Here is a 13,365-nt window from a genome sequence, read left to right on the forward strand (position 1 = left end):
AAGGAATTAATATCTAAAATATATAAGGTATTCAAACAACTCAACAGTAGAAGAACAAATAATCCCATTAAAAAGTGGACAAAGGACCTGAATAGACATTTGCAAAACATGCAAATGATTGACTGGTATGTGAAAAAATGCTCAGCATCGCTAATCATCAGGGAAATGAATAGTAAAACCACAATGAGATATCATCTTACCCCAGTTATAACGGTAGTTATTAAAAAGACAAAAAAATAATAGATGTTGACAAAGATGTAGGGAAAAGGGAATGCTTACACACTGTAACTTGCAACCATCTGATTTTTAGAATGTAAATTAGTACACATAGCCACTATGGAAAACAGGATGGAGATTTATCAACAAACTAAAAGTAGAACTACCATATGATACAGTAATCTCACTACTGGGTATTTATCCAAAGGAAAATAAATCAGCATATCAAAGGAATATCTGCACTCCCATGTTCATTGCTGCACTATTCACAATAGCAAAGATATGGAATTAACATACGTGTGTGTCAACAGATGAGGATAAAAAAATAATGGTAGATATACACAATGCAAAACTATTTGGCCATAAAACGAATGAAATCATGTCATCCACAGCATTATGGGTGGAACTGGAGGTCATTATGTTAAGTAAAATAAGCCAACAGACAGACAAATATTGCATATTCTCACTAATATGTGGGAATGTGGGAACAAAGAAAGTGGATCTTATAGAAGTGAGAATAGAATGGTAGATAGCACAGGTTAGAAAAGTGTGTGCATGTGGGGAGGGATGAAGGGAGGTTGATTAATGGGTACAAACATACATCGATAGCACAATAGGGTGACTACAGTTAACAGCAATGTTTTTTACATTTCAAAATAGAAGAAAGGATTTGAAATATTTGCAACACACAGAAGTGATAAATTCTTAAGGTGATGGATACCCCAAATATCCTGTCTTGATCATTACACAGTCTATGCATGTAACAAAGTATCACGTGAACCCCATAATATGTACAATTGCTATGTATCAATACAAAAAGTTTTTATTTTATTTATTTATTTATAATTTATTTATTTTTGAGTTGGAGTCTCACTCTGTCACCCAGACTGGAGTGCAGTGGCTCCTCCCAGTCACTGCAGCCTCAACCTGCTGGGCTCCGGCGATCCTTTCACTTCAGCCTTTCAAGTAGCTGGAACTACAGGTGCACGCTACCATGCCCAGCTAATTTTTTAAAAAATTTATTTTAGAGATGAGGTCTTGCCAAGTTGCCCAGGCGGGTCTCGAACCCGCGGGCTCAGGCAATTCACTCACCTCGGCCTCCCAAAGTGTGGGATTACAGGCTGAGCCACCGAGCCCAGCTAGAAAAATTTTTTTAAAAGAAGTTAAGACAATTATTAATAAAAGGAAATCTTCAGATCTGAAAGTGCTTTTTCAGAATATAGAATACATTTTTAGTTGTTTCTGATAGTATAACTATTAAGTATATCAGAGGGTACAATTTATTTACTTATTCATTTGTTTATCTAATTAACTATTATTTTAAAAAATCAATCAGGGTCTCACTCTGTCACCCAGGCTGGAGTACAGTGGTATCACAGCTCATGGCAGCCTCAACTTCCTGGGTTCAGGTGATCCTTCCACCTCAGCCTCCCAAGTAGCTGGGACTACAGGTATGTCCCACCATGCCTGGCTAATTTTTTTAGATTTTGTAGAGACAAGGCCCCACTATGTTGCAATCCTCCAGCCTCAGCCTTCCAAAATGCTAGGATTACAGGTCTAAATCACTGCTGAGAGTACAATATAAATCTCTATATCGCTATACCCGGATGTGATCTATATTGCTCAATGCAAAACCATTGTTTCTTCAGTCACTTTCAGGCAAAGCCTGGGAACTTCCCAGGTAGTTTTTCTCCTTTTTTCTTTTTCCCCACAATCTTCAATGTAAAGGTAGTCAAGTGTCACTAGAGAAAAGACTTGAGCAATTAAGACCTTATTCTGACCTGGAAACCCAAGTCTTACCTATTGCTTAATAGTTTAATTTTCATTAACGCATCTGCAAACCATAAACATTTTAGCAAAACCTTAACAACTATAAGAAACAGATTATATAGCAAAGGATGTCTATTTTTTAAAAAAGTCAGATTTGAGTATTTAGCTTCTTTTCCTACCCTATCTCTGGTTGCCATTGTCCTGTGCCCATCATGAAGCCCTTTTTTAAGGTAACTGTATGCTTTTGATGCTTTATGCTTAGAGAAAGATTTTCCTAATTCCAAAACTTCTATGATTTTCAGGACACCTCTGTGTATATTTTTTAACTGGTCTTGTTTCATCTATATTAGACTTTGCATTTTAAAAAATGTCTTAGGAATCATATTTTGAATTAGTGGTATTTAGGCCGAATTTCAAATATTCTACCTCATTGTCAGATCATGTTTCTCATTTTTCTAATGCTTACTGTATGTATACTCTAAGACAATGCTATAAGCCCCAAAGTCCAACATTAACTGTTTTCTTGCAGGGCTAGTAGAGAATAAAGTAAGTACTGAAGATTTATAGGGAGCTATGATCTTTTTTTAGTTAGTCTTGAGTTAGAAGAAAGATTGAAAGGAAGAAGGAAGATTGAAAAAAAGATTGAAAAAGGAAGATTGAAAAAAAGTTACCATTTAACTCTAAGCTCAGTAGTAAAACTATATTAATGGCACCACAGAGACATAAAAACTGACTTGGTATTTATATGTCATGTTAAGTAAATAATTATACTTTTATAGGTTGACAGTCATGTACTTCAAAGCACTATAGTTCAACAGATTGATAAATAGGTTATAATGAAGTATGAATGCAAATAGAAAAAATCAGATTTTCAACTTACTTTCATAAGTTATTCCTAATATGACCCATGAAGCCATATAATTGAAGTATAGGAGTTGCTCAAGAACAAAATTATTCTCCTTTTCATCTCGAATACTCAGAATACGTGATTCTGGATCTGTTGAACAGAAAATAATCAATAATTTGAATAATTACTTATCCAGAACACTTTATTTTATTTGATGGGTTTTCTCAGTTTAATATACTTCAAAACATAAACAGCATAGGAAAATTAGAAAGATATGTGAATTAAAAAACAAAGAGTTAAGTACCCATGTTCTCACTCATCAATGGACTCTGAATACTTAAAATACTACAAGAAAGGGACTGGCAGTAGCAGGACACTGCTGAGGTGGGGGGAACACAATACCAGTAAGGGTGCGTGATCCCAATTCAGGCGAAGTGAGGTCCAATGGGAGGCCCAAATTTCACCCGTATGTGGATCACTTATGTTCCTGACTTGTTCCCACATCTTTAAAATAAAAAAGAAATTTAAAAAAGAAAGATACGTGAATTAAAACTATTTTACTGTACTAAAATGAAGATAGGTTAAACATTTTCTAATGGGATAGAAGAAAACTAGTAACCGAGTAGAGAATTTAAAGTATTTATTCACTTCACTTTCCTCCACTTAAAGGTTTTTGTCAGTTGGGACAAATCCTGCCATCTTAATAATATACTATCAAAGATTATAATAAATAAAACTTGGATAGGATATAAGACAAATCTTTTTTTTTTTCTAACTACCACTATTAGGTTAAAAAAGTTTAATATTTCCCAAAGTATGTTGCTCAGGAAATTAACAAGAGGGTTCCTTAGAAAAAGTCTTGATGGATTCAAAAAATTTGCACATTTATGTTTATACAAAGTTAAACTTGTTCATTTATGCCAGTATTTCTTAAAGTGTATATTAATGTAGATTTGATAAAGGCCACCAGGAAACTATCTACAAAGTCTAGTGTTTCTTAACCTTATTCTTTTATTTTCTTTTTTACTCTCATTTTTTTCAGTCTTGTTCTTTTTCTAAGGATCTTGTTTTTGCAGAACAGGACTAGCATTTTACAGTATACTTTGGGGAATAATGGTTTGATATAATCTACAGTTACTTCCCATAAAGTTCATATTTCCATGAGTTCCATCATTCAGATGTCACAAGTCCTCAGTGGATCTCACAGGAATTATCTGACTAGTCTTAAGAGCTGAAAGTGTGAAATGTGTGTTTTTTTAAGCATAACTGCTCCTTTGTGGCATGTCTAAGCATTCGACCACTCTAACCTATTTTTCACTTTCCCATTGCTTAGCTTTATTTAGCATCAAGTTCTCTGCTCTATTGTGTCACCTCTTTTCCTTTTTAAGGAGAACCTGTCTTGTTTACAGTTATAAAGACAGACTATGTCTTGAATGGATGAATAAATAAAGGTTACGCTGGTACTTTCCATTTTAACGAAACACAAATTTTAATACTTTGTTGTTGATAATGTAGAAATTAGGAGACAAATATTCTTGAGACCTATTTACTAGTACTAATTAGAAATACAACACAGGTGAGATTTTTTTTAAATTAGCAAAATATAATATATAATGATAATATACTTACTTAGTTTCTGGCATTTAGAATGAACTTCATCCAGTGTTGTTGCCATATGTCTTTTTTTTGTTATCATGAAATTGTAGCAACAGTTCTGAAAAGCTATCCATGGAGTATTTAGAACAGGAGATGGACATTTAACATTGTCAACTGGTTTGACCTCTTTTTCAGTGTCATCTGAAAAACAAGTTAATGATAAAAATTCTGATTTCAAATATAAAATGTTAAATCCTGTTCATAGTCATTAGACTTAATTTGTAGAAAATATTCAGGAAACCAAGAAGTGATATCCTGGTGAAGCTTGCTCTCTGTTTATACTCAAACATATTATACAAAAAGCCAGCTTTCCAAAGGAAGGAAGTTATTTGACACAATTTTCTAACTCCTGCTGTGGAGTGGAAGAATATTAAAAACGAGGTGTTATTAGGTTAAACGCAGTTCCTTTCTTCCTGCATTACTAAATGTCAAGTATAAGAGGTTACCTCAGAAAAACTATATGAACATATCAATTATTAAAAGATACCTAAATATAAATTTGAGAATTCATTTTCAAGTTTCTGGCTACTGACATCACTAGTTTTAAAGAACATTTCAGTGAAACATTTGATGTTCTAAATAAATTACTGCTTTAACCAAATCAAACAAATATTGTTTAAAAATATGGCATCTAGAGAATCTGATTATAATTTTTTTCATCTTATGAAAAGGCCATACACTCATGAAGATGCAAATATAGGTATACTCTACTCACATAAATTAAACTGATTTATTATGTAGTAGAGACTATTCAGCATCTCTGCCAGCTCACAATAAATCCCTTTGTCCATGAAGCAGTTTTCTTTCTACCATAATCCCACAATTGTGAGCCCCTGACAGTTGTAAAACCACCTTCCTCTGATTGGGCTAGAGACTACAAACCTGACTCAGGCTAAGTTCATCAGATTTGGAAGACTTAAAAGGTGAAATTTAGGAATTATCAACTCATCTCAAAAAGTTGCAACTGAGAGCTGCAGAGCTGCCATGTTCTACTATGAGCAGAGAGAGGCAGAAAACATACAAAGAGTGCAGGTCCACAGAGAAGAACAGAAATCGTAGGTGGAAGAGAGTCTCTGGGTTTCTGATTTTCATTCCTAAGATTCTCAGCTCTATTTCCATTTTTGGGTTTTAAGTTTCACTTTTCTTAAGCTAGCTTGAGCTGGTTGCTGTTACTTGCAATCAACTGAATTTCAACAGTGGCTAATAAAAAGTAATGTTGGTTGTGGTTGGGCACAGTGCCTCAGCACTTTGGGACGCTGAGGCAGGAGGATCACTTGAGTCTAAGAGTTTGAGACCAGCCTGGGCAACATAGCGGGATCCTGTCTCTATTAAAAAACAACAACAACAAAAATGTAATGTTAGTTATGTTAAGAATCGCACAAGAATTCCCACAAATATAAATACAAAACATATACAAAAAGAGGTCAAGTAACAATGTGACTTAAAACTAAAGCATCAATCACCACTGTCAACTGATATAAAAAATAAAATATGCCTAAAATAACTCAATAACAAAATATTTAATATATCATAATTCTTGAATACAAATTTTCATAAATGTTGTTTTAAAAAGGACATGATTATAATTTCTTCACAGTTCCAAAACCAGATTTTATAAAACCACTCCTCGGAAATTCTATTACTCGAGAGACTGGTAATAATTTAAGAATTATGGCTGGATGCAGTGGTTCATGCAGCACTTTGGGAGGCTGAGGCAGGAGTATCACTTGAGGCCAGGAGTTTGAGACCAGCCTGAGCAACTAAGTGAGATCCTGTCTTTACAGAAAAAAAATATACATATATTAATCAGGCATGGTGGCATGCACCTATAGTCCTAGCTACTTGGGAGGCTGAGATGGGAGGAATTCTACAGCCCAGGAGTTTGAGGTCACAGTGATCACCGGGCTACAGAGTGAGACCATGTCTCTAATAAAATAAGATAATTTCAGAATTAAAATATTTGAAATCCACATACTTTCTGGATAGTAGCAAATAGCACCTGGTTGCTTATCATCACAATCAGCTGTTTTCCAGAATCCATCAGTGTCTAATATCACACAGTCTTCAAGTTGCTCATTATTTTCAGTCCAGCGACTAAAATGAAGACGTTTCCCATCTGACCAACCAAAGTTGAGTTCATCCTGTAAGGAGCAGTAATAAATTTCAAATGGCAATATTCATGATATCCCATTGTATTATTTTGACTCTCATTGTTAATCTAGTGATTTTTTATTTTATTTTATGTTTAACACACACACAACATTTACTATGTGCCAGGCATTGTTCTAATTGCTTTGTAAATATTGAAATTTATTTAATCCTCATAACAACCATATAACAGAGGTATTATTATTATCTCCAGAACCATATACAGCATACACAGCCAAGCCTCAATACCACCAGCTGCTTCATTCTGAACTGTTCAGAACCAGAGTTCCATTTGTAATCTTTGGCCAGTTAATCCCTAAACCAGTTAATCCATGGTCTCAAATGTAACCCTTTGGCAATGTGACTTTGCCTGCACTCATCCTCACTGCCCTGTATTTCTTTCCTTTGCTGGACTCCCACCAGCTTTTGTCCTTGGGCCTTTGGAATTTCCATCCCATATAGATAAATCATCCCACACCTTCTATCTCTTTACCGAATACAAAATGTCTTTATTAAGACTACATTGGTTGGGTGTGGTGCTCACACCTGTAATTCCAGCACCTTGGGAGGCCGAGGTGAGAGGACTGCCTGAGCCCAGGAGTTCGAGATCAGCCTAGGCAACATAGTGAGACCTCATCTACACACACACACACACACACACACACACACACACACACACACACACACACACCCACACACAAAACCCAGGTGTGTTGGCACGTGCCTGTGGTCCTAGCTACTTAGGAGGCTGAGGCAGAAGGATCACCTGAGCCCAGAAGGTCGAGGCTGCAGTGAGCCATGATCGTGCCACAGCCCTCTAGCCTGGGCAACAGAGAAAGAGCCCAACTCCCCCAAAAAAAAAAAAAAAAAAAAAAGACTGTATCTTTTCACTAAATTCTTGAACTTAATTGAACTTAATTTAAATCTGGCTTTCCCCATAGAATAAGCACCCACAGGCAAAGAATATTTGTTCTTCCATTCTCAGATGTCATAGGGCTATGAGAAAGGGGTAGTTGGTATTTTTATCTCCTTCAGTCATTTCCCTTGGGGTTTATTCCTTTCTTATCACTGTAGACTCCCATAATCTGACATTCACTGAGAACTTGGTCCTCTTTCTCCTTCTTGACATTCACTAAGATGTCCCTACTGTTGCTCTGTTCTCCTGGTCCTGCCGTTGACTTAGGGATGTCTATGTTCATAGGGATGACTCACCCAGTTCCCAAGCCTTCTTGACTTCCTCTCATTCTATGCATTTTTACTACTATGTTATTAAGTGACCTACTGCCATGGTCACACTCTGCACTTTATGTAACTCAGAACAGCTGCATATCAGATACTGTAAATACGCCTTAGTTCAGGCCAACATCATTTCCTGCATGAATTTATATAAAAATAACTGATCTGGCCAGGCTCGGTGGCTCAATCTGTAATACCAGCACTTTGGGAGGCCGAGGCGAGTGGATTGTCTGAGCCTGCAGGTTCGAGACCCACCCAGGCAACTTGGCGAGACTTCATCTCTACAATAAATAAAAACATTAGCTGGGTGTGGTAGCGCGCACCTGTAGTTCCTGCTACTTGGAAGGCTGAGGTGGACGGCTGAGGCAGAAGGATCGCCGGAGCCCAGTGGGTCAAGGCTGTGGTGGCCGGAAGCGTGCCACTGCCCTCCAGTCTGGGCGACGGAGTGGGACTCCGATTCAATCAATCAATCAGTCAATAACTGATCTACCTCTCTCCAGAATGCTCGCTTCCTCCCCCCAGTAAACTTAAGTAAAGTCCTATATTATTACTATTCTGTTTAAAATCTCTCAACATCTTCACATTGCATTCAACGTAAAGTGTTATTTATTAATATCTTGCTATGTTTCATGAAATTAAGGCAGCTTATTAAGATACATAATAAATGACTACATAGAATATGCTAAAATTAAGGGTGAGAGAAAAAGAGAACTATACGTAAATATAGTTGAAAATAGGGTGAGAAATAAGACCGAAATCATTAAGTGGAGGAAAAAATGTTACAAAATTCCGACCCCAATTGTCTTAAAAATAAATATGCATACATAGAAAAATACATACCCAAATATTAAACCATATTTATCTGTAGGTACTGGGACTATGGGTGACTTTAATTTTCTTCTTTTAATTTACTATACTTTACAAATTGTCTACAGTGACACTATGGCTGTGTTTCAGAAGATTTAAGGTGATTGAAACTAGGAAATGTGATAATTTATTACTGCCCTCACAATAGACACAATGATGGGTTTCACAAAATATCAAATACTGAAGAGGAAGCAAGTAAAAGCAGTGCTACGAAAGAGTTGATGCTGGGAGGACTGGATAAGCAGCTCCCTGATCACCTGGCTTGATCTGTGGGTAAATTTTGGAATACTCAGAGACTCAGAGAATATTCTTCAAGCTATTTCTAAATGCTACTTTTGTGGACTTCTAGTAACAATTCCAGCTTTTTCATTCATTCTCCAGGTCAATTCTGAGTTTGTGCTAGGACTACATTGTCTTTGATCACATTTTCTGCATGCAGCCCTAGACCACAGCCAAGAAATGAGGCAAAAATGATCTATAATACTGAGAAGAAGATGATAGCTTTATATTTAAATATCCTCTATTTAATCTCAGCCAAAAGCCACAGTTGTATAACTATTCCAGTTTGTGCTACATCTGCATAGGTTAGTGCAGGAAGTTAACAGAAAACTGGCATTCTTTGTTGGGTTATGAAATAAATGAGAAATGCCTGAGACATCTATCCAGATTCAGTACTTGGGATGGGTGAAACACCACTGTATTCCCTTTTAGAGTAGCTTAATTTTATTCTGCTGAATTTTTTTCCTTTTTTTTTTTTTGCATTGTAGTCTCTGTCGCCCAGGCTGGAGTGCAGTGGAACGCTCACGGCCACCGCAGCCTCTAATTGTTGGGATCAGGTGATCCTTCCGCCTCAGCCTTCCAAGTAGTTGGGACTACAGGTGCATGCCACCACGCCTGGCTAATTTTTTGATTTACCATAGAGATGAGGTCTCATTAAGTTGCCCAGGCTGGTCTCAAACCCCTGGGCTCAGGCAATCCTCTCGCCTCTGCCTCCCAAAGTGCTGGGATTACATGCATGAGCCACCACGCCTGGCAGATTTTTTTTCTCTTTTAAATTAAAGATGGGGTCTTGCTCAAGTGATCCTCCTACTTCCTGAGTAGCTGGAACTATAGGCATGAGCCACCATGCATGACAACTCTGCTGATTTGAAAGATGGAGGCCAGTATTTTGGGAGACCAAGGTGAGAAGATTGCTTGAGCCCCAGGAGTTTGGGACCAGCCTAGGCAACAGAGCAAGACCTTGTGTCTACAAAAAAACAAACAAACAAACAACAAAAAAATTTTGAGCCAGGTATGGTGGCATGCACCTGTAGTGCAGCTATTTGGGAGGCTGAGGTGGAAGAATTGCCTGAGCCCAGGAGGTTGAGGCTGTGGTGAGCTGTGATTGTGCCATTGCATGTCAGCCTGGGTGACATAGTGAGACTCTGACTCAAAAAAAAAAAAAAAGTGATGGAAAAGACTCTTCAATGCCACCCACAGTGCTTCTGCACACCCAATCCCATCTGATTTTTAAATTCTTCCCTTCTCATCTTCATTGGCTGAAGAGATATGGCCCCTCCCAATTCTAGCTCAGGCTGATTAGAATACATTCTTTAAAAAGTTTTCAAGTGTATATATCTACTAGGACATTTTCCTCATTTAAACAATAAAACACTAGATCTTTCAATAGTGGGAAGATAATTGCCACTAAAACTCACATATTCCATGAGATTTACTGTAGTAAAATTTTAAGATCTCCAGTTTCTTTTAGTCTGATACAAGAGATGCTATGTAAATTTTCAAAATGTCACATTCTATCACCCAGTCTTGGCAGTAGGGACTAAAAACTCACGTCTTGACTGGAGAGTCCGATCCACAAGGAAGAGTTATGGAGGACCGCCTGCACGGTGAGAAATGCCTGCTGGTAAGGGTCCGTGATGCTCACCAGGTGCATGTTATTTTTCAGACACTCCCGTTGAGCATTGTGCCAAGTCAGAGTCTTCGAGATTATTTTGTATAGGTTATTTTGATACTTTACAGTTTCTGAAGTATTCTGCAAGATCTGGCTGCCTTTAATTTCTGTGTGTAAATGGAAACAACAACCTCTCAACTCTGCAAATCATAGGACACCTTTTCAAGTTTCTCCCCATACTGACTTTAGATATTATTTATCTATTTTATTTTAGATTTTGAGCTGAAGAATTAGGTATGTCTTGCTGTATACCTTAGGTGAAATAAATCTGCAGTAACGTTTATTTTCTACAATCAGAACAAAATTCTGTTTCGTTTATCTGATTTACAGAAAAGCTGTAAATAAATGTAACCTGTAATAAGATTACCATCTCATGTGCCAAATATTTCTTTTGTTTGAACTGCTTCAACAAGGAAAGAAACGTATATAAGTGTCCCCTTACAGAGTTTTCACCTGGGAAAGCTAGCATGTAAAAATGTTGAAAACCCTCACAAGAGGATATTTGAATTACTGCTTTATGGTACTTCTCTAATAAGGCAGTTACTAAAAAGATGGGACAAATGAGTAAAGATTAATTTAGCAAAATAATTCTGCCAAAGTGCTTGAGATATCTACTGAAGGTTCTCATTCCATGGCAAATTTTTTTCTTAACCATTTTTAAAAATTCATTGTGGTCAGTGAAAAACAATGTAATACCTTTAAAAATATCTTTATTTAAATATGGATTATTTCTACTTTTAAGTTCCCATTTTACTTGTATTTGGATTATAAAAAGGCATAGACAGTAATTTAATTTATAATGCTTCACATCTTTTAAAGTAAAATTTGAAAAATATCAGAGTAGAGAAAGAACAAAATTCAAAATTACTATCATTAGACAACTACTCAACATATTCCATGAGATACTTACTTTTCATATTTAATTAAATTGCAATGGTACTTTAAAAAGTCACATTTTATTTGATATAATTTGACTCACTAAGCCAATAGGGACTTAAGCCATGCTGAAATTTTCAGCTATATGATGAAGAATTAACATAAATTCACTTATAAGATTTTTATTAAAAAGGAACTATATATCTAACAGCATAAAGTATCATAGCTATCTAGATAATAACAGATACCTGAATATTTCTGACAGAGAGATACAGAGTGATGTTCACTGCAGGAAGTAAAATTCCATGTCCCAGTAAAAGGTGACTTTTGGAGGTTGAGTATTAGGGCACAGTGGTAGTAGGAATCTTCTTCAAAAAACTAAACAAAAAGGCAAATATAGGTAAGTAATCATGAAACAAGGGTCAGAAGATCCTAGCAAGAAAATTTTCAATTCTAGATTACCTCCCCCTGTAAAAAAAAAAATTCCATGAAGGCTCTGACCATGAAATGCCTGAGAAAATCCTGATAAACTTCCAAAGTATGGAAAAGGGGCAATTAACTTCAGAAATTAAAAAAAAAATAGTGTCAATATTGATAAATATATATTCAAGACAGATAAACTGTTAAAAATAAGACAAAAACAGTTTCAGAAATATTTAACACTCTGCTATTAGTTCAAGAAAGCAAAAACATAATATTATTAATTCAACTTATTAGATGTTTATAAATCTTTTGCAATGACAAACTGCGTACCACATAGCAGAGAATACACCTTAAAGCTTTGATCCTATCCCAGTCACTAAAAAAAATCTACATATTTTTAAAATAAAAAATATCTATATATTAAAACAAAAGTATCTAGATTACATTTTCTGGCCACAAGTCAATAATATTAGATATTAAATTTTATATTGTATAAAAGCAAATTGTCCCTATACTTTTCTTTATGTTAGAAATATGTCACATTAAAAAAATAAGAAAAGTAGAATTTTCCCAGGAGATACTGACCAAAAAAAAAAAAAAAAAGCCACTAAATAAATACTACACCAAAAATGAAATAAAATAATTATAGGAAGAACAAAATGAGAAATATTAAAAAAGGTATGGTTGAACTTTATGTGGATTATTAAGTATATTCTCTCTTTTTTTAGAAAACATGAACTAAATCTAAAATAGGAAATTAGAAAATAAACAAAAACAGAACTCCAAGAAAAACAGAATAGAAAATGTAGAAGTAGTATTTACAAGCAGGTCAAGCACTAGGAGTAGAGGGTAGCAAAGCGAATGGAGAGTACCAATAACATGCATCTGCTTTTTATAAAAATCTAAATAAGACAAAGTAAAAATGCAATTAATGTCATGACATTTAAATTTCAAATTTAATTTCAATTTAAAATAATTTAAATTTAAAAATTAATATCATGAAATTAAAAAAAATGTCATATGCAACTTCAACACATTTGAAAACCTAGATTAAATAGATAACTTTTTTGAAAAACACGAATTAGCATTAATTGTCACAAGGAAAAGTGAAACACCAAAATGTACCAGTAACGTTGGAGGAGATTGAAAATTAATAATAAACCGGGCTCGGTGGCTCAGCCTGTAATCCCGCGCCTTTGGGAAACTGAGGTGAGTGAATTGCCTGAGCCCGCGGGTTCGAGACCGGCCTGGGCAGCGAGACCTCATCTCTACAATAAATCAAAAAATCAGCCGGGCGTGGTAGCGCGCGCCTGTAATTCCGGTTACTCGGAAGGCTGAGGCCGAAGGATCGCCGGAGCCCAGCAGGTCGAGGCTG

The 13,365-nt window shown here is 35.9% G+C and overlaps 1 protein-coding gene across 1 annotated transcript in view; it reads right to left on the reverse strand.

Moving 5' to 3' along the window:
- Positions 1 to 2,713: 2,713 nt before the first annotated feature.
- Positions 2,714 to 13,365, reverse strand: part of LOC103261771 (lymphocyte antigen 75) — an 81,544-nt gene continuing 70,892 nt past the window's right edge. Inside the window, exons 24-28 of the mRNA XM_008059348.2 lie at positions 11,816 to 11,945; positions 10,572 to 10,798; positions 6,465 to 6,630; positions 4,463 to 4,630; positions 2,714 to 2,983 (exon numbers count right to left, since the gene is read on the reverse strand). Of these exons, the coding sequence (XP_008057539.2) occupies positions 2,850 to 2,983; positions 4,463 to 4,630; positions 6,465 to 6,630; positions 10,572 to 10,798; positions 11,816 to 11,945 (825 nt within the window). The 3' untranslated portion in view covers positions 2,714 to 2,849. The remainder of the gene's footprint in view (positions 2,984 to 4,462; positions 4,631 to 6,464; positions 6,631 to 10,571; positions 10,799 to 11,815; positions 11,946 to 13,365) is intronic.

The sequence above is a fragment of the Carlito syrichta genome, unplaced genomic scaffold, assembly GCF_000164805.1.
Source record: "Carlito syrichta isolate Samal-C Ts95f unplaced genomic scaffold, Tarsius_syrichta-2.0.1 Scaffold304002, whole genome shotgun sequence".
NCBI lineage: Eukaryota > Metazoa > Chordata > Mammalia > Primates > Tarsiidae > Carlito > Carlito syrichta.